The sequence below is a fragment of the Capra hircus genome, chromosome 10 (genome assembly GCF_001704415.2).
Source record: "Capra hircus breed San Clemente chromosome 10, ASM170441v1, whole genome shotgun sequence".
Taxonomy (NCBI): Eukaryota; Metazoa; Chordata; class Mammalia; order Artiodactyla; family Bovidae; genus Capra; species Capra hircus.
This window is the reverse complement of record NC_030817.1, coordinates 2,137,103-2,158,893: the sequence shown is the minus strand read 5'-3', so window position 1 is coordinate 2,158,893 and position 21,791 is coordinate 2,137,103. Positions and strand designations below refer to the sequence as shown.

The 21,791-nt window shown below is 55.3% G+C and overlaps 1 protein-coding gene across 4 annotated transcripts in view; it reads right to left on the bottom strand.

The window, feature by feature from the left end:
• The window catches only part of FOXN3 (forkhead box N3), a 448,726-nt gene that overhangs the window by 242,650 nt on the left and 184,285 nt on the right, over positions 1 to 21,791 (bottom strand). For 2 of the 4 annotated variants that reach the window (XM_018053855.1, XM_018053857.1), the window contains exons 1-2: positions 19,021 to 19,170; positions 14,315 to 14,871 (exon numbers count right to left, since the gene is read on the bottom strand). In XM_018053855.1, the coding sequence (XP_017909344.1) occupies positions 14,315 to 14,857 (543 nt within the window). In that variant the 5' untranslated portion in view covers positions 14,858 to 14,871; positions 19,021 to 19,170. Of the gene's footprint in view, positions 1 to 14,314; positions 14,872 to 19,020; positions 19,171 to 21,791 lie in introns of those variants that run through there. The other 2 variants (XM_018053854.1, XM_018053856.1) reach the window with 1 other exon arrangement.

The window sequence follows — 21,791 nt, the reverse complement described above, 5'->3', positions numbered from 1 at the left end:
TACTAGCAAGGCTCCTTTCCCCATCCCTTGCTCTGGAGAATCAAGACAACGTGTGTCGGACGCCAGACATTCACTCCTGTCTGCAACCGGAGGCTACAAGTCATCACTTCTGGTAACCACTCAACCCTGTGATCACAAGCAATCTGAGGGCAGCTGGCAGCAGGAAGTAGCCACCAAGGAAAACTGTTAGTTTGAGAATCACAGCCCCAAACCTATGGGAACAAAACGCGAGAAAGATGAACTCATCACCAGAGACCGGAACAAAGGGAGGCTCGAGACGGCCCCCGAGTTCCTTGGTGTGAAAATCTGTTATCTGGGAGAAAGAGGCTGAGAGGACACACAGGAAGCAGGACTCACAGAAGACTCCAAAGTTACTCATTGTTTTCCTCCGGGACTTTCCTGGCGGTCCCGTGGTTAAGACTCTGCCTACCAATACAGGGAGTCTGCATCAGGTCCCAGGTTGGGGAGGTAGGGTCCCACACACCTTGCAGCCAAGAAAGCCAAAACATAAAAAACAGAAGTGATTTTGTAACAAATTCAATGAAGACTTTGAAAATGGTTCACATTAAAAAAAAAAAAATCTCTAAAAAAATTGTTTCCAAAGACCAGAGTCTTTCCAAATAACTTTTTTGTTGCAGGCACATTTGAAGCCCCAGTCCAAGCCCACGCCTCATTCCAGATTAAGGGATGGCCCCAACTGCTGTCTTGACCCGGGGGGACCCTGCCCCTGCTGGGACCAGGGCCGAACGTGTGATGCAGGGAGCGCGGGTCTGTGCGTCTAAAATAACGACAAAGGCTGCGCGGGGGCGGTGGAGCCGACTCCGAGGGGCACTGGGGCCCTCCCATCACAAGGGCTGGCGCCAAGCACCCGGGCGCTGCCTCGGCGAGCCAGGGGTGTGAAGACCTGGAGTCAAGGGCCACACGGAGGAAGCCAGGCTCATGAGGAGACCGCAACGGCGCGGATGAGCAGCCCCATGGGCACGGAGGGAGCAGCACGAATCGCCATGGCCCCCAGACGCGCTTTACCGCCCGTCACCACCAGTCCAAGGAACCGCTGCTGAGGCCTTGGGCCAGCATCCTTTTCTTAAGGCAACTTGGGTGACTTTCTTTTCCTTGCAACCAAATGTACCCTGATGAGCACATTCTCCTTTAAGCGAAGCTAAATAAATTCCACCAGCAGGAGATCTCTCTTAGAATCTATTTCGACTGACAGCAGCTACTTCTGTCTGATTTATTACCTTGGTAAGCCCTTCCTTCTGCAAGCCGGAAGGGCAGTGATCTCTTCTAAAAGCAAGGCTGATTTTACACCGGCGGGGCCGGCACGGGCCGCCCGATGTTACAGGGCTCCCTGCCACGCATCAAGGCCAGTCTAGTCAGCCTGTCCATCCCCTGAAAGCAGCGGAGCCTCCACACCACCAACTCTGTCACGGAAGCAACTGCTGACTTTCCAGATCGACCACAAATCTCGCTGCTTGGAGACACGTATACAAGAAAAACCCCGCTCTCGAGCCTGGGACCAGATGGCAGGGAACTCGCAGAAGTCACGGGTTAGGTGTAGGGGTGGTGGGTTAGTGGGTAAGACGTGTCTAACTCTTTCGACCCCATGGACAAAGGAAGCTGGCGGTACCCCAGCCCCTCTCTCCACTCCAGGCCCCTCTGTCCACGGGGTTCTCCAGGCGCGAATACTGGAGTGGGCTGCCATTTCCTCCTCCAGGGGATCTTCCCGACCCCGGGGTGGACCCCGAGTCTCCTTATCTCCCACACTGGTAGGCAGATTCTTTTCCACTGAGCCAGCTGGTCAGGGGCTAAAAAGGAATGGTCACCAGAGTGCGTTTCTCTCAGCAAATCAGAGATGTCCCTGGCCCCACGCTCATTTGGAGGTTACATCCTCTGCTGCCTGTGAAACTGCAGGCAGTAACTACCGTAACGACAGTTAAGCTGTTTTTTAAATAATTCTGAACTTCTCCCTCTAAACATAAACCTCTTTGGTTTTTATTCACCAGGCTGACTACATCCCCAATTGAATTCTCTAGTCAAACAGTAATGGAAATAAAATTTCCAACAGAACTAAAATAGAGGCTTGATTTCAGCTCCTCTCTAAAGGAGAGGTAATCCAGAAATCCTCTTTAGTTTTCACCAAATAAGCGCTAACGCGTCCCAGATTTATACCTCGACTCCGACTTCTCCAGCGAGCTTGAAACTCATGTTATCAAACTTCTGACTTGAGAGCTCCACCTAGGTGTTCAAAAGCCATCTCAAATTCAACATGGTCAAAACAGTATTTCTGGCTCCAGCCACGCCGCCCACTTCCCAAACCACATTTGCACACAGGCCTTCATCGGCACACCCCACGGCTGGTCCAAGGCAGCATCGTTTCCATCACCTCTAACCTGCACCAGAGAACAAGCCCCAAGCAGACGCTCCCTGCCCTGTCCCTTAAACACTTGATCCCCGCTCCCTGACACACCCCTACAGGCCTCCCTTCAGGCCCCTGAGCACTTCAAGCCGCTGCCAGGGCCTCTGCATGTGCTCTCTTTCCTGCGTCTCTCCTGCCACCCGAGGCCGGCCCGGTCAGCTCCCGCAGGAAGCCTCCTGCTCGCCTCGCCAGCCCCTCGAGGCCAATCTCCCGTTTGTCGTCACTGCAGGTATCATCGCTACCTACGTGTGTCCACGCACGGCTCTACTGTTAAACGCAGCCCGCCCTGTCACCCTCTCTGCCCCCACGACGTGGGCGATCCAGGGAAATACGAGGGACAATGCATCACAGGTCATCGATGTATCCCCGGCACCCAGAACGGCGCCTGCACATCGCAAACACGTACGGCATGGCTGAACTCTGCTGAAAATACTTCTGAGATGACCGACGCTACTTCTCTTTCCGAGTTGCCGTTGCCGTTTAGTCACTAAGCCGTGTTCGACTCTTCTGCGACCCCATGGACAGAGGAGCCCGCAGCCCGCCAGGCTCCTCTGTCCAAGGAATTTCCCAGCAAGAATACGGGAGTGGGTTGCTATTTCCTTCTCCGGGGGGATCTTCCTGACTCAAGGATCGAATTTGCACCTCCTACACCGGCAGGCGGATTCTTTACCACTGAGCCACCAGGAAAGCCTTGTTTGTAAGCGCAGAGTCTAACTGTCACTGTGCAGAGTAAGGCTTCCGTAGCGTCTCAGAAGTGTGGCTGGGAATGCAGCTTCTCGCTTTGCATGGCTGCGCCTGCGGAAGATTCTAGAAGGAATGCAACATTCTAGGGGCACTCCGGGCGTCGTGAGCGAGACTGTGCCCCAGCCCTGAGCCACACTGCCTGCCCGCTAATGCCAGGAGCCTGGCTGTGTTTCTGTTCTCCTTCCACGACAACCACGGCTGGACTCAGCGCTCACATGACTTCATCCTCTCTCCTAAACGCGAAGCACGTGTGTCTGAACGCTCCGCTAGCTGTTTCCTGACACCAGTGAAGTCATTTATGGGCCCCGTCCCCTGAGGATGACAGTCACCACTTTGTGTGAGACCCTGCGCAGAGCCCCAGGGAAGGCAACACTCGCCTCTAACTCACCGGCCCCGGAGCGCGCCCGACACTGCCCACGGGGACGCGAGGGAAAGAGGAAGGGGAGTTGGAAAGCCTCTTCCCCGAGAAGCAGCGGTCACTCTGCCCATGTTTACTGGTCTCCTGCTAAGTTCACAAGCAAAAGTACTCAAACAGCGCCACAACACACATGCACGTGCACACACACACACACACACATGCGCGCACACACACACATCAAAGGCTCCATTCTCTTTGTGAAACTGTCGGTAACCTCGCATAGCAAACCATCCAGCTATCATCAAAAGAACTACTTTACCCCCCTCCCTACCTTCAGCCATGTATCTCCCCTGCTTTTCTCCTTATCACACCCGGCACATGACTGCATCTTCACCTCGATCAAGCTGTTGCTTCTGAAGATAGTAAGCGCGATATAACTAGAATATCTGGAAGCAAAACCCCGATGAACGGAATGTCTGAAAACCGGGTCATCATCTCCGCTCTACTTACATTACTGAAACAATTCACAGTTTTCCCTGTAGCATGCTACCCTCTCCAGCAATTCTTCATACTTATTTACACGACCTTTCTGATCACCCATTCCTCTCCTCTTCTCTGACCCTGTTCCAACATATCCTTTAGGCCCAGCAACATTCATCCCCGAGACCGTCCGGACCTCTGTGGCAGAAAGCCTCATGCTTGCTTAGTAACAGAATCAGCATTTCACTTGCGCTATCAATGGCCTCAGCTAAAAGACTACGTTTCCCAGCCGTCTTTGCTGCCGACAGGAGTCATGTGGCCAGGAGCTAGCCAACAAGATGAAAGCAGAGTGTCGGGAGACTGTTTCTGGAAAGCTCCTTGAAACTGGTAACTCAGCGGGACTCCCTCTGTCTCTCCCTGCATACCCTTTTCTGCTTCCTGAAATGAGAACGACCAGCAGACGCCACTTAGACCAGGAGCAGCCTGTGAGAACAGAGGCGAGCGGGGCACTGAGAACAGCAGAGGGGAAAGGCAGACGGGATGTGGGCTTCTGTCCACTCCCTCAAGACCTGCTCTGTGTGGCAAAGCAGTGCACTTCTAGCTTGTTCAGTTCACCAGTTTTTGGAGTTCCTGTTTATAATCAGTTCAGTCGCTCAGTCGTGTCCCGACTCTTTGCGACCCCATGGACTGCAGCACGCCAGGCCTCCCTGTCCATCACCAACTCCCAGAGTTTGCTCAAACTCATGTCCATGGAGTCGGTGATGCCATCCAACCATCTCATCCTCCGTCGTCCCCTTCTCCTCCTGCCCTCAATCTTTCCCAGCATCAGGGTCTTTTCCAATGAGTCAGCTCTCTGCATCAGGCGGCCAAAATAATGGAGCTTCAGCTTCAGCTTCAGCATCAGTCCTTCGAATGAACACCCAGGACTGATTTCCTTTAGGATGGACTGGTTGGATCTCCTTGCAGTCCAAGGGACTCTCAAGGATCTTCTCCAACACCACAGTTCAAAAGCATCAATTCTTCTCAGCTTTCTTCACAGTCCAACTCTCACATCCATACATGACCACTGGAAAAACTATAGCTTTGACTAGACAGACCTTTGTTGGCAAAGTTATGTCTATGCTTTTTAATATGCTGTCTAGGTTGGTCATAGCTTTTCTTCCAAGGAGCAAGCATCTTTTAATAGAAACAGCCAAACCTCGACCTAACTAATCCGTCCTTGGAGGTCTCATGTCCATTCATGCTTTGTTAACTATTTATTCAAGTGTCCCGCCCTGCAGAAAGACTATTCAAAACCTGCCCATTACTATTTATCTCAGCTCCAAGTGCCCCTCTCTGGGGAAGCAAAGTCTCCCTGACTGACCTCACTCACCAAGCTGGGACTCTTCTCGCACCTGCAACAGTTCACACGTTTTTAAGTCTGTATTTGTATAATGTGTCCTATTTCACTGGAATGTAAACTTCTAAAAGGCAAGAACCAAATCTCAGCTTTTACTTTAACCTTTGAAATTACCAAATAATGCTACTGAATAAACCAATAAGTAAAAAGTGCTCAGAGTCCCTGAAATTACAGGCAGTGAAACACTGTTGCCCTACGAAGGCAGAGGCATTCTATAAGGAGCGACAAGAGTGAATTTCAACTGTCTGAACACTGTGAAGCCAGAAAGAGAAAGCATTAATCACTCAGTTGTGTCTAACTCTGTGTGACCCCATGGGCTGCAGCCCACGAGTTTCCTCTGTCCACGGAGATTCCCATTCTCCAGGCAAGAATACTACAGTGGGTTGCCATCCCCTTCTTCAGGGGATGTTCCCAGCCCGGGGACTGTACCTGGGTTTCCTGCAGTGCAGGCAGGTTCTTCACTGTCTGAGCCACCAGGGAAGCCCCTTTAAGCAAGTGTTAAAGCGAATGTAGCCAGGGGAGAATTCTTACTCGGCTGGGAACCTCCCTGGCCTAGTGGTTAAGAATCTACTTTCCAAAGAAGGGGACGTGGGTTTGATTCCTGGCTGGGGAATTAGGATCCCACATGCACGGAGCCATGGAGCCCAAGGCCACGCATCACAACTGGAGAAAGCCAGCCAGCGTGCCGAGCTAGGAACAGCGGAGGGAGGGAAGGAAGGAAACGGAGGAAGGGAGGGAGGACTGCAGGACGGCAGGACGATGAGGAAGAAGGAAGCATCCTTACAGGGTGGCTGCACATATTCACTGAGAGGAGCAACAAGCAAGTTACCCGCGACAGGGGTGGAGAACAAGAATTACACTTTAAGGGGGCTGCGCACCTGAACTCCACAAACGAGATCAGCCTGTAATCACAGCACCATCCAGATGAACACTATATCAGCCTTTAAATGTATATGTGTATATATATATATTCATCATCATCTGTTTCAACCACAAAAAACGTCCATTGAGAAGAAGGGGGGATTTTCTAAAAAGTGTAAAACCTGTCACCGTGTTGTTAAAGCGTCAGAGCGTTAAGACATTCAATGGCTCTGTGAGGGGGAATGAATTAATCCCAACAACCCGTCACTCAAAGCAAAACACACGACTTCCAAAGAGGAGACTGGTGTGCCAGATTCCTATACTGTTCAGCGCAGAGAATTATCCCGCAGCTAACGTGGTTTCAGAGGGACTCCTGGAGCCTCTGCAGCTCAACAGGGGAGGTTCTGAGAACAGTCTCGCTGGTTGCATATCCACGTAGTCCATCAGTGAAGAAGCATCTCACAATCATAGCTGGGTACCACCGAGCCCTGCCTAAAAGAATGCAAAACAATACTGAAAGTGAACGTCCCTCAGCCCTGCCCGACTCTTTGCCACCCCACGGACTATACAGTCCACGGAATTCTCCGGGCCAGAATACCGCAGTGGGTAGCCTATCCCTACTCCAGCGGATCTTCCCGACCCAGGGATCCAACCAGGGTCTCCTGCACTGCAATACTGGACAGATACGTTAATGGGGTCCTCAGATCCAGGAGAACCAAGCTTTCCAGAACACCTGTATAGACCCGCATCTAGGTCGGTAGCAGGGGACACTGTGCGCACCTGAGAAGCAGGGTCCTCTTGGAACGCACGGGCCAGAGAGCACTGATGTGAGGAACAGGACAGGGACCAAGGGAAGGCGGAGCGCGCACCGGGAGGACGCTTCTGCCAGGGAGCTCCGCGAGCGCGCAGGGAGCCGCGCAGGTGGGCCGCGGCGCCGCCCTCGCGCAGCCCTCTCCGCACAGGAAGCGCCGCTGGCTCTGAACGCAGCGGGTGCTTTCAAAGTCCGCTGAATGAACGAATGAGGAGTGAAGAGCGGGCAGGAGAAGACAGCAGAAACGCCCCCCAGCCAAGGCACCTCTGCCTGGAAGGATGGGGGGCGGGGGGGGGGGGGAGCAGCAGGGTCTGGGAGGATCAGATGGGCAGGACTGAGGTCAGCGGGGCCGGAGGCAGCACACAGATTTCTTGACCTCCCTGAGGCTGCTGGTATGAAGTGATTTCTGTTCCAGGAACTGTGACATGGGAGGATGTTTATTTCAGGCCCCCCAGAGACCCTGGTAACGTCTCAACCTTCCAAGGCAACACAGCCTACAGCACGGATGATGGAAAACAGCCTGCCGGGCAGTGGGCACTGGTGAGAAGAGCCCGTGTCTCTGCTCTACGCAGAGCGGCCCCAGCTCAGAGATAAACAGGACTGTTACCTGCCCCGACGACCACTGAAGACTCTTTCACACCCCATCTGATATTTACACGTCCCACCACGCAACACTACCCCGATTTTTAGTAACTGACTCAACAAGGCTGAACTGCAGAGTTAATCAGAAAGCATCATTTGCCACCAACCTCCCCACTGACAAAATAATAACAGTAATAGTTAGGGCCTTTCTTCTTCCTAAAATGACCATCACAGGTGTGGTGGAACTGTCATGGGAAAAGGAAATGCTCTCGATTCTGCGGCTGCACCCCCAAGGGGAGGGAATAAGAGCAACCGTGATACAGGGGTGCTGCTATACGAGGGGCTTGCTGCCACGTCAGAGGGGCTACCTTTTCAAAATTGCTTCTGAAAAAGAAATTTCATCCACCAGGATGGAAAAGCAAACATCAAGGGAGCTGGGAACTGGAGGGAGAATTTGCATAAACGCAGGGATAAGGGGCTTTGGACTTGGGCCAGACCTCTGTGGAGGGGGCCTGGGAGGCAGAGGGTCTGGGGGGGCTGCGCACTGCACGCTTTGTGCAAACTCGACTCCTTTCCAGCTGCTTAAAGGTTGGCCCCGTTTCAAAGCACAAAAACATTCTCTATATTTATCTTCCTCTACCCTGTACCCCAGAGTAAATTCCGAGGGTATTTGAGTTATTTTAATTCCTCTATAACTGATGTTCATAGCATACTTTTAGGAAGTACCCCGAGATCAACAATCAGCCTCTATACTGAGGAAGCATGGTCAAGCACTGGGGTTAAGGTCAGCACATGTCCTTCAGAACTGGAGGGAATTAGGGTGAGTTCCTGTTCCGCTGCATACTAGCTGTGTGACCTCTAGCAAGTCCCTTAACCACTCTGAGCTTAATCATTATCTATTTTAAGAATGAAATTAGGGCCTACCTCATAGGGTTGTAGTGAGGAAGAAATAAGATATTGGGAAAGCACAAATAAAGTGTTCTCTGAAAAGGGAGCGACAGAGGATGAGATGGTTGGATGGCATCACCGACTGGATGGATGTGAATCTGAGTAAACCCTTGGAGCTGGTGATGGACAGGGAGGCCTGGCATGCTGCGATTCATGGGGTCGCAAAGAGTCTAAGTGACTAACTGAACTGAACTGAAGTCCATTACTGTTATTACAAAACACGCGTGGTTCTTCCCCTTTCCAGGGTCAGGAATCCCACTAAGAACCACACAAGTGATCGAACAAAATCTTGAAATCGCCTAGGAAAATGCATAGTCACATGACATGTTATCAGCAACTCCGGGTTGTCTGCAAAGCCTCTGACATTCAAAGACCCCAGGTTAAGAAGCCCCAAGTAACAATAAACTTCTGCTTCTATAGCTGAGGAAACTGAGGTCCAAGCAGCCATGTATTTCCAGCATCAAAACTCAAACCAGGTATCTTGGCTTCCAATCCAGGCCTCTTTCAACCAAGACAAGCTGCTTATATCTATAAGCTAAAACTGTACCTAAAGCTCTGAATATAATAAATATACTTCTGTACACTGTTTCCCTTATCAACCCTCTTATGACAACAGTATGTTCCGTTAAACTGGAAAGTCAAGAAAAAGCACAGAAATAGCAACACACACACCTGAGCCACTATAATCCAGTTTATAAAAAATAAAAAACTGTGCTCTATGTCTCATTTACAAATACTCAGAGAGGTTGGTACACACCAGTCTTATGGTTCCAACTGAGATCTGCAGTTAGGAAATTCAAAACAGAATCCCAGACTCTGGACCTCTATCCTGACTGATCTGGGCAAAGGTTACCCACAGACGAGACCGCGAGATGAAAGGCTGAAGGGGACTCTGCAGAGGGAAGAGCAGCCAACCCTACATGAACCCACAGTTCAAGCTCAGCGCCCCCAGGCCTGGCTCAAGCAGCCCTCCTGACAGGAGAAGGCACGAGACGCAGCTATAAAGCACTCCCCAGGGGCCAAACAAGCGAGAACGGGACCTAGCCTTTCAGCACGCACTTCCATTTCACAGAGCATCCGCACAAAGCACAGAGGAACAAGCTTAATGAAACCCCAACGAAGCAGACGTACTATGCAGAGAGGTCAATTTGACAAGGAAGGGGCCAGGCGTCCGCCGCGGATGAAAACAGGTTGAAGCCCCAGAGCCCAGTGCAGCGCTTACACGACGCCTGGATCCTGATTCAAACAAACATTTTGTAAACCGTCAAGAATATCTGAACAACAGACCTGGCATCTGGTGAGACCAAAGGAGTGCTCATTCTGTTAGAGGTGGCGCTGGCACTGCGGCTACGGAAACGGCTCCTACACACACGGAAGCATGTCGGGTAAAGCGACACAACGGAGGGGATTCGCTTCAAATTACTCAAGAACACAAAAGCAAACATGAATGAAGGGAGGCCAGCCCTGTTACCTACTCAGTCCAGTGTGGCCAACGGGGGTGATGGTTAGAGAGTCACTGAGCTCCGGCCTGTACTGAACATGTCCCTGTTACCTACTCAGTCCGGCGTGGCCAACGGCGGTGATGGTTAGAGAGTCACTGAGCTCCGGCCTGTACTGAACATGTCCCTGTTACCTACTCAGTCCGGCGTGGCCAACGGGGGTGATGGTTAGAGAGTCACTGAGCTCCGGCCTGTACTGAACATGTCCCTGTTACCTACTCAGTCCGGCGTGGCCAACGGCGGTGATGGTTAGAGAGTCACTGAGCTCCGGCCTGTACTGAACATGTCCCTGTTACCTACTCAGTCCGGCGTGGCCAACGGCGGTGATGGTTAGAGAGTCACTGAGCTCCGGCCTGTACTGAACATGTCCCTGTTAACTACTCAGTCCAGTGTGGCCAACAGCGGTGATGGTTAGAGAATCACTGAGCTCCGGCCTGTACTGAACATGTCCCTGTTACCTACTCAGTCCGGCGTGGCCAACGGGGGTGATGGTTAGAGAATCACTGAGCTCCGGCCTGTACTGAACATGTCCCTGTTAACTACTCAGTCCAGTGTGGCCAACAGCGGTGATGGTTAGAGAATCACTGAGCTCCGGCCTGTACTGAACATGTCCCTGTTAACTACTCAGTCCGGTGTGGCCAACGGCGGTGATGGTTAGAGTCACTACACTCCTGCCTGTACTGAACATGTCTGAAATGTTCCATGATTGGGGAGGGGTAAAAATAAAAAAAACCTCATCTTTCAAAGTCCCATTAGAAATAAAACAGGAAAAAAGAAAACTATTCACACCTAACTTACTCATTCATGAGAATATGTTCTTGATGAAATCTCTGCATGGAAAGAACCTGAAAAGGCATCTGACTCAAGGATTCCCAAAGCTGGCTGAAATCAGAAATATGAAGCACATGAAGAGTTTCGGATTTCCCCAGCCCACCTCAAACCTGCTGACTCAGTCTCTTCTGCTGAATCAGGAGAAGCGGTGGGTGTGTAAGAGCCCAAGTGAGCCGGTGTGGTTCAGGGTGCCCCCTCTCCAGCCCCAGTCAAGCAGCTGCGCCGCAGGGCACGAGTCCCCAGCCCCCAGAGACGAGGATCACACCGGATTCTGCAGGCTCACGGTCGTGCGTCTCGGCCTGAGTGTGACCCTGCACTTTGAACAAGACAGCAGGAGTGGCGTGGCTAACCCCGCGCACACAAACGCAAGGCTTCCACCACCGCCAGCCCGCTCACCAGCATTCAGGCATGCGCTTAACCCCTGAGCTGCAGTGGAACTTCAGCGCCGGAGCTACAGCCAAGGAAAATCCCCTGGGAAAAACAAGCTTACCTGCAAGGCCGAGGGGCTTTCCCCGGGCAGAGCGTGGGCACACGCCTTTCCCTAACTCACTGGTGAGTGCCCCAAGCGAATGGGCTGGGACCGGTGCCTAAGGGTATCCAGGAGCCTGCCCCTCACCAGGCAGCCTCCAGCTGGCCCCCGGGGAACCAGAGGGAAGTGCAGAGAAGCGGGGAGCTCACACCCCTACTCTGTTCTCGCAGCATCAGCAATTCCAGGAACAAACTCCCAGTCACAGAACCAACTGGCATCTCATCAGAACAGGTCCGAACGGCCGGGGAGCCAGGACTCTGCATTTCACAGGATTAACCGCCTCCAAGCCCCCGAAACCATTCCCTTTCAACAGGCGTGGCGTGTGCCACGACAGACCCTGGGCGAACCGGACTCCCAGAGCAGCGTGGGGGCGGCGAGTAGGGTGCTGGGGGGAGCTGTCGGACACCCACTTGTCACGCCCCAGGCTTATGAATGACAACTCCTGAGCGTCTCCACTCGCCGTGGAGCTGGGTTTGTTGAACATTTCAGAGTGTGCGTTTGCTAAATTACTCTCATGTGCCCTGGCGTGAGAGCAAACACGCCGACTCAGGCGTGCGGTAACTCGCAGAATCGTTTCACACCAAACTAAAAGCCGCGGTCGTCGCAGCAGCAGGGACGTGCAACCCTGGCGGGCCTGACACCGCTGTCTTCTCCGCCTTCTAACCCTGCAACTGCTTCTCCGTGCTGCGCGCTCAGTCACTTCAGTCATGTCTGATCTTTGCAACCCCAAGGACCGTAGCCCGCCAGCCTCCTCTGTCGTGGGATTCTCCGTGGAGAATACTGGAGGGGGTTGCCATGCCCTCCTCCAGGGGGTCTTCCCCACCCGGGGATCACACCCGAGTCTCCTACGTCTCCTGCATTGGCAGGCGGGTTCCTTACCACGAGCACCACCTGAGATTTGGAACTGCTCTCCCAGACCTTCCCTTCCCAGAGGACCCACCTGTATGGAAGCTTTTAAGGTTACGGGCTTAGTTCTTTACAGGGAAACAGCGAGTTTTCTCTAAGTTCAAGGAATGATGGGAAAACACTCTGCAGAGTCGAGCCCGGAGGTCAGTCTCCCGATGCCCCTTCTGGGATAAGGACGGGAGGAGAGCGTGACGGACTCCTAGGGACAACAGCAGTACCCGCGACGGTCACAGTTACAGGAAAACTCGGACCTGGGGAGGCAGGGCCAGAGCTCTCAGGCGTGCTCACTCCTGCACGCTGACGGAGGGGCCACCTGCTCCCCGGTCAGCAGCAAAGCTCCTTGGCGTCCACACCTTCCTCCTCCTGGACAACGCCCTCCTCAGGCCCTGCACCCCACCCCACCCCGTCTTCAGCACAAACTCTGGGTGAACAGCATCTGCCGGCAAACACGCCCAGCGGCAGCAAGGATAAACAGGGCTTCAGCCCAGCCAGCTGCAAACTCGGGCAAGTAGAGTCTTCTCAGGCTCAAGATCCTACTGGAAGCACAGATCTGTTCCCCGAGACAGAAGGAATGAAAGGCCCAAGCCTGCACAGCTGCTGAGCCACACAAGAGTGGTCCTGAGCCTGAACCTGAACTTCAAAAAGAACGGAAAGCAGGGACTTCACCGGTGGCTGAGACTCCGAGCTCCCCAGGCGCGGGCCTGGGTTCGAGTCCCGCTCAGGATCCCTGCAGCTGAGACCTGATGCAGCCAAATAAGCGAATAGTAGAAACAGACAGGCCAGTGGGCCGCCACTGCACACCGCCGCAGCGCTGACGCAGAAGCCAGAGCCCGGAGAACGCCACGGGGAAACCGCAGAGCCGGGAGCACGGCAAGGGAAACCGGAGAGAGGGGCTCTCTGCCAAGTTATTTTAGTCGTGGCCACGTTACTTTCCGGGCTTCCCAGGTGGCGCTAGTGGTAAAGAACTCGCGGGCCAACGCGAGAGACGCAGGTTCGATCCCTGGGTCTGGACGATCCCCTGGAGGAGGGCCTGGAAACCCACCCCAGGGTTCTTGCCTGGAGAATCCCATGGTCAGAGGAGCCTGGTGGCTACAGTCCATGGGGTCACAGTGAGTCAGACGCAACTGAAGCGACTTAGCACGCTCGAGTGTTACTTTTCAGGACTTCAAGCTAGGTCACCATTTTTCTAACATTTTTCCACCCTCTTTCTACTCTACCCATCATATTCCATACAAGAAAGATAAAGCAAATTATTAAAACTTCCTTTAGCAAACCACAAGGGTCGAGCTTTAAAGGCTTTAAAGCAAAACGTTTATCCAGTCCTGAATGAGAACCTTACCCTCAGCCCACTTTCCACACTGACAGGGAATTTCAAAGTTGCCAAACAGTTTACAGAGCCCAGAATTTCAAAAGAGTCACCTGGGCACTTGGGGTCTTTGTTCCTGCAGTATATAAAGATGTTCAAGTCATCTGTACAACGTCCACCACTGTCTATTTATTCCAGAATCCTAGACCAACAGCCTTTCTCCGAGTTAATATTCAGAAAGAATACAAATGCCACATTTCTCTAGCCCTTGGTGGCAATTTTCCTACATAGATATATTTACACTCCTCATGGCTGCGCTCAGAATTCAGACTTTTGTGTGGTCTTGAAAACCTAAGGGACCCACCCACACTGAAGGATGACCATACTAAGAACCCATCAGGCCTGCAAACCACTGTTTTGTAACCCTGCTCCCCAGTGGGAAGCCCTCAAGCCAGCTTCAGAAACACCAAACGCAGGGAAAGGAAGTTCTTGACAACCGCCTGAACGCATGCAATGAGACAGCGCTCTCCGTTTATGTGACGGCCACTTCCATACAACAAATTCACACTCCTGGACATTTTCTCTTCATGGAGACACGTTTCACTTCCAAAAGAAAAACCTGAGCTCCAGCCCCCGAGGCTTACCTGACTCCTCTCTTTGTCCACTTTCTTAAAACATTTATTCAAGGACAAATTGTGTCTCACTGAGTTTTTCCACCCAGTAGGTGCATTTGCAAAATACGGAAAGTGTTCCAAGATCCAGTTGTAGATGTCCTTGACGGGCAGGCGCTTGGTGGGCGAGTCCTCGATGGCCATGAATATGAGGCAGCTGAAGGAGTAGGGGGGCTTGCAGTTGGGGTTCTGCCTGGCGTCGTAGGGCACGTCGGAGTGGGCGGGCGAGGGCGGCGGGTCGTCGTCGGGGTCCTGGACCGGGCTGACGCTGCGCAGGACCGAGTCCCCGAAGCTCTTGAGCAGGTTCTTGCTCTCGTGCAGCCAGTTCAGGTTGGTCAGCTCCTCATCCTCCATGGCCCCCTCCTCTAGCCGGGTGTCAGGCAGGGGGAAGTCGAGGTCATCGTCCTCCTGCAGGGCCTTGGAGAAACTGCTGCCCCGGTAACGCTGACTCAGCCCGCTGGAGACGCTAATTCCTGAGCTTTCCGGCTTTTTGCTGGGAGGCATGACTGGACCCATTTACGTGAAGGCTCCTGAAACACAGGACACAGAGAAAATGAGTGCGGATCCGACGGCAGAGAGGCAGCCGCGGCCTCCCGCCCCGCCGGCTCGGTGGGCTCCCTGCCCCTCAGAGACGCCCCCTCACCGGCCCGCCAGGAGCAGCAGGAGCCGCCCAAGCCATGGTGGGCGACTGGGGCTGCCGGGCCCACACACGGGGACCCGATGGCCCGCAAGGGCAAGACCCAGGACGTTCGCAGCGCCCTTCAGGGGCTCCTGCCTCGCGAGAAGAACGGAACGGGAGTGGGGATTGGGAGGCCACCACACCCAGCGGTTAGGGTCAGGAGTCAGGGTCAGGGTCAGGGTTAGTCCTGGGGACCCCCTGGCTGTCCTGCGGTAGCTGCTCAGCGCTCCCACTGCAGAAGCTGCAGGTTCCATCCCTGGTCGGGGAATTAAGATCGCCTCAAGCTGTGCGGCAAGGCCAAAAAAAATGAACAAGGCCCGCCTGTGTAACAGCACAGGGGAACAGTATGCCATATCCCGTGATAAACCGCAACTGAAAGGAGTGTTAAAACCAATACATGTTACGTATAAAATCACTTCGCTATACACCAGAAACTAACACAACACTGTAAATCAACTACACTGCAATAATTTTTAAAAAAGGGGGTGAGGGGGATCCCACAAGGCCGTCTTCCTGATCCATGAAGCCTCTCACTGTGACCCTAGGAAAATCAGTTATTTCCTGCTAGCCTCTGTTTACCTGCTTTGCATGAAAATGTACACGATTATTTCGAGCCTCACAATAAACACCACTAAGTAAGTGTGGCCGCAGCCCAGGTCACTTTGGGTGGCAGGTCCTACTATTCACCTTTCTCAAGGAACCAAAGAAACACATACCTGAAAGCTTAAGGCCTGCTGTTTCAGGGTAAGCTCAGCTGTTTCCATGCGAAGACCATCACAACCGCCTGGGAACTAACACTGGCTGTGGTGAAAACCACTCTAGTAGTGTTTTACTTGATTTCCACCCCACCCCTGCAAGTCACGACCTAAATCTACGACTTTAATAACATTTGGCAAGTCTAAAGAGTGATGGCAACCCACTCCAGTATTCTTGCCTGGAGAATCCCAGGGACAGAGGAACCTAGCGGGCTGCCACCTATGGGGTCGCACAGAGTCGGACACGACTGACGCGACTTGGTAGCAGCAGCAGCAGCAGCAGCAGCAAAGAGTGATGCCAAATTATTCTGTGGATTCAAAGTGGAGGAGGAAGCACAGTTAATTTCGTTGGGACACTACACTCTGAACAAAAAAGTGAGCGCTGTCAGACACCACGCAAATAAAGAGGAATGTGAAGATGAGCCATCAGCTGAAATTAAAATCAATGCAAAAAGTCAGGAGAGCAGCCAGGAGCTTCAAGAGAGAAGGCAAATCCAACAAAAACTGCTAAGGGTTCTATTCTGCTCCTCCCCCATTTTTATCAACAGCCTAGCACAGGAGGGAAAATATCTGAGGAGGAAAGACAATGGGGGTGACAGGTCCACACACAGGGTGACCCAGCAGCTACAAAGCACGTGCATCCCTTGAGCGAGATAGAATGAGAGGCAGAAAGAAGAGGAAGAGAAGGAAAAGTCTCCCACCCTCCCACAGCGTGCTGGATATAAGAAGGCTGGCTGTTTTATCGTCCACCCCAGCCCTGGGCTTCCCTGGTGGCTCAGACATTAAACAATCCACCTGCAATGCGAGAGACCTGGGTTCAATCCCCTGGAGGAGGGCATGGCAACCCACTCCAGTATTCCTGCCTGGAGAACCCCATGGACAGGGGAGCCTGGTGGGCTACAGTCCCCGGGGTTGCAAAGAGTCAGCCATGGCTGAGAGACTAAGCACGGCCCTCCCCCGCCGAGTAACACCATGTAGGCTACTCAGAAAAAAAGAAAAGAGAAAAATGAGCGCAGCGAAAGCAAAGATGGGACCATTCTGTGGCTCCAAAAGTTCACTGACACCACGCCTAAAACAACTGCCACTTCAGCTGGGGGAGCTCTAGGAAGCATACGCGGGGCACTGGGGCACTGGAGACCCAAAGGCACCTGAGAGCTGGTGGCACCACCCCCACCCCACACCCCCCACCCCCCTACCCCTGGGAGACGCAGGCTGAGGGGAGGCCAAGGTGGACGGACAGCCTGCAGACAGAAGGCCTGGGCCGGGGCCGGGGGGCTCTCTGGAGCTGCCCTGAAACGTCCAACTGTTAGAAGAGAAAAAATTTTCACAGGCACCAAAGTCCCATGGAAGTTCAGATACCTCGGGTACGTCCACAGGGAATATGTTTTTCATCAAATAGGGAGGCTACTCTGAGTAGTACAGGACACCTATTAAAGAATCATCTAGTGTTTTCAATTTGGAGGTAAGACAGAGACCAGCTTGATACTGCTTTTACAGTCTTTGTAAACAAATCAAGGCTAGGCTTGTCCTCTCAAAGTTTTCACAGGACTCCTCTCATCAAATGACCTAATTTTCTGATAACAAGGAATATCCACACAGTCGAGTACAGAAGAGAAAAAAAAAAAAAAAGACCCAGCCGCTGAAGTCAACTTTAGCTCCACAGGAAAAAAGTTTTACGTCTCCTGAGCTACCAAACAGGAAAATTATATCATGGCTGACAGTGAAGTAATTTAATTGCACTGTTGCTATGACAACATGCTTCTCTTTCTTTTTAATTTGCTTGTCAGTAGCTTCCCAAACGAACTAACATGCTATTCTCCATGCTTTCTTTTGTTTTAAACAAACACTGCCAGCAATACGGTTTTCTTAGGAAAGCGGCGCTGCCCAGAGGAGAAGGTTCAGGGGCTCAGCACCCCTGGGTCTCTCGCAGGCTGTGTGTTCTGGTGGCCCCTATGCTGGCCAGCTGTTAAGTGCACCACCGTAAATCCACATTTTACAGCGACCGCATCAAGAGCTGCTGACCGCTACCGTTCCCAGAAACCACACTGAGGAGTTCTCCATTACGATCTCTAACGACATAATTCGCCAAATCTTTTTTTCCCTACTATTCTTTAGAAGCGGGGGGGCGGGGGGGGGGCGGGGAAGAATCCAGATCATGTGAGTCTGCAGTTCAGCAAACATTTTCCATCGGCTGCCAGTAAGGCTGCTCGCCGGATCCGCAAATGTCCACCGCCGACCTCCTCACAACTTTTCGGTTAGCTACTGGCTGCGTTCCGCAGAAGCACACCTTCCTGCTTGTTTGCGACTTGCGGGGTCGCGTTATCCCTTTTTTTTTCCTTTTCTTCATGGAGAAAATGCAGCAGCAAAGCCCATCCCTTGCCCGCTGCCAGAGGGCTGCAAGTAGCTGACACAGGCATGAGCGGCCCAGCCCCGAACAGATGGGCAACGCGAACTTTAAAAAGTTGAGAATTCACCCCCGCCCCCCCGAAACGGAGCAGGGCAGCGGCGAGTTTGGGGTGCCGGGGGGGCGGTACCCGCTCCGCGCACGCGCACACGCGCTTTGCTCCCTCGCCGACGGTCCATGTCAAAAACATTTCCAGGGGACCTGCGGGCGCGGCGATTGGCGGCGGCCCGCGTCCATCAGCGGCGTTGCCGGGCGACGGGGAAACCGCTCCTCGCCCCGCCGGCCCGGCCCTCCGGAGCCCGCATGCCTTCACTGCCGGTCAGACGGCACCAGCCTTTTATCGGCCGCCCCGGGCCCGAGAAACACATCGGGGGAAGCCTGCCGCCCCCCAGCTCCTCCGGGGCCCAAGGGGGGCTTCAGGGAGGGGCCGGGGTGACCAGGACTCGGGCCTCGGGAGACTGCGGGTGCCAGGCTTGCACAGTCTGGGGGTGGGGGTGGGGGGAATCTTTGTTAGGAGCCCGTCTCTCTTCTGGGGTCTCCCCTCGATCAGCACCCCCAGCCCCGGCCCGGGTCGGGGGTCCCGCCGATACCCCCAAGTCCGTCCCTTTTTTGGGGAAGTCGGGGCACCGGGGAAAACAGCCCGCACGTCGGGGCCAGGAGCCTCTTCGCACTGGGCAACTTCCCCAGGGCTCCGGGGCTCCCGGGCCGGGCCCCCCCAACCCCGCGGCCCTCGCCCCCGGGGACTGCGCAGCCCCGGGGTCGGCCGCCTCCGGGACGGTCTCCCGAGCGGAGCGCGCGCGCGCGCCCCGAGCCGACCGACCCCGCGCGGGCGCGGACTCACCTGGCCGGAGCGGGGCGCGGGGGCGTGGGGGCGCCGCGGCCCTTCAGCGGGAGCCCACAAACTTTGGCGGGCGCGCGGCGGGCATGGCTCGGGAGCCCGGCCGAGGGCGCGCGGGCGCGGCGCTGCGAGCGCGGGGCGGCGGGCGGCGGGGGGCGGCCGCGGGCGCGGGCGGCAGGGGCGCGGGGGTCGCGGCGCGGCATGGGACCTGCGGCCTCCGCCGGGCGCGCCGCGCGTCCTCCCGCCGGCCCGCCGCTCTCCCCGCCCCGTCCCGCCTCCCGCTCGCCTCCGCCGCGGCGAGAAATTGTTTCCACTGCAAACAAAAAAAGGCGACACATGACCAGGCGGGAGGCGGGGGGAGCGGAGGGGAGGGCCGCGCGCAGGGGCGGAGGGAGCGGGAGAGACGGAAAACGTGGGCCGGGCCGCCAGCGGCCGGAGGCGCCGGGCGCGGGCCCGCCGGGGCGGCCCCTGCCCGCGCCCCGGGCGCACGGCCGGCCGGGCCCCCACACCCTCGGCGCTGCCCCGGCGCGCACGGAGCCCGGGCCGCGCGCACGGGCTGCCCGCGGGCCCGCGGGCTGGAGGCGGCGGGCGCGGCGGGCTCTGCGACCCCGAGCAGCCGCGACCGTGGGCGGCGGGGCTGGCGGGGCGCGCGGCCTGTCCCTTCCCTGCGCTCTGGCCACGCGGGCGGCCGGGCGCTGCGCCTCTGGCAACGTGTCGCCGGAACGCTCCTACCCCATCCGCGCGCCTTACATGGCTCGAAAGTAAAAATAAAAAGAATTACGATGCGGGCGAGGCTTGCGAGGGGGAGACGAGATTCCACTGCTCCCCAACTCCGGCGCCCTGGCGGGACTCCCGGGGCCGCTCCGGCCCTCCTCCAGCGGCCGCCCCGTGCCCCCGGGAGGAAGGGCACAAAGGCACTGCCGCCTCCCGCCCAGGGGGCTGCCCGCCGGCGTCCGGCTGCCCGGGGAGGGAGGGTGGCCATTCCAGGTTACAGAGCCGGAGGCCCATCCTGAGGGCCAAACCTTGGGGCCTCCGGCGCGTTGTGCCCAACTCCCTGGCCGCCTTCTGAGCCTCCAGCGAAAACAAGGCTCCGGTCCTCCACGCTTAGAGCGCTCGAGCCACACCGACAAATCGCAGGGCCGCCACTCCGAGTCTTCAGGCGCCTCCGAAGGTGGGCCACCCGCCTGCTGCAGCCGCACCAGGCAGCCTTTGGAGGGACAGAAAGGGGAGTCCCACAGGTCACCCTAGTGGCGACATAAATAAAAATAGGGCTGCACCCCGGCTCCCACCGCCACCTCCCACCCCCTGAAACCAAGTCAGTAGATTCCTCTACAGAAGGAAACACCAGTCGCTGCGGCCACCTCTCCCCCGCTACCTGAACCAGAGGCCAGGCCCTTTTGAGCGCTTGGAAAACTGCAGAAAAACCAGTGAGAAGGCCCTCCAGCTTGCAGTACCTTGTAACGTAGCCAAAGGGGGAGAAAAATCCCACGGGTTTCTGAAACGTTTTAATTTCCAAAGATTAAGGGAGCTCCGATCCATCTGAGGAGTCATTCCCCTTCTCAGCTACAAGATGGTGGGTGGGTGGTAAGTTTTCAGCAGGACACTCACCAGCAGGCCTTACTGCTTAGCCGTGGGAAGGGAAATCCCACCCACCTGGGAGGTGATTCAGCCCTGGCCCGGGGCAGGGGAGGTCACCCAGCCCCACCTCTTTAATTACCGAGCACTCTGTCTACCCCAAGTCACTAAGCAAAAGGCATGTGGCAAGAGGGGCAAACTAGGTGTATCCCAAGTCCTGAGCGCGCGATTCTAAAGGTCAGAGGTGGTGGCACAAACAGGACAGGAGCTCAGTCTTGTCCTCGAACCTCCATCCGCCTGTCAATCGGGGGAGGAACCAAGAGACCCTGGTCCAGACCCGGGCTGGCTCCAGCTCAGTCCGGTCACTGAGTCGTGCCCGACGCTCTGCAACCCCATGGACGGCAGCCCGCCAGGCCTCCCTGCCTGTCGCCGACTCCCGTGCTGGCTTGGAGAGGAAGAAATGGCCGTCCTGGGTGCCCCTCTTCCACACCCGTCCCCGCCACCCAGTCCCCACCGCACTCGCACGGGAGCCAGACCTCTCTGCGGGAAGCAGGGGCGGCAGGCGTTCCCAGCCCGAGCCCTCCCTTCCTGCTCAGCGCTCAGAAGGAAGGGCCATGAGCACGTGGCTATTGCATAAGGGCCATGTCTGAACCAGCCACCCGACGAGAACCAAAACTTAGAGACGGAGTGAGCTCTGGGCCAGGAGCAGCCCTGAGCGGCGGGCGGAGCCAGGGAGGGAAGCTGCCTTCCCAGAGCTCGCCTCTTTCCTTTCCGTGGCTTCTCGTTGCTTCCATTCTCCAACTTGTTTCCTCATCTCTCCCGTTGCTGGTGAGAGGCGTGAGAAGGTGTGATGCCTGCAGAGGGAGGGGTGGGTGCGCCAGGTGGCCCATCTGTCTGAAGGGGGCACCCAGATGTTTGCTGAAAACCGGTGGGAGGCTGAAAGGGGTCTGCCCGTCTTGTCACTCCAGAGACCCCTGGCTCTGGGACCTGCTCCAGGACAAAGGAGGTCAGGAGCCAGATTTGCTCAGAAACAACCTTATTCTCGTTCCCTTCGTGAGCTTTCGGGAAACACCCTTGAGCCTTAGAGCCTGAAAAGTCTCAGAGAAATGGGTGGAACTGTTTAAAGCACTGTTTTACAAACAGAATCCTATGTGCGCTCTAGAACTCACTTTGGGCATCACCTGGTCCCAGACTGGGGA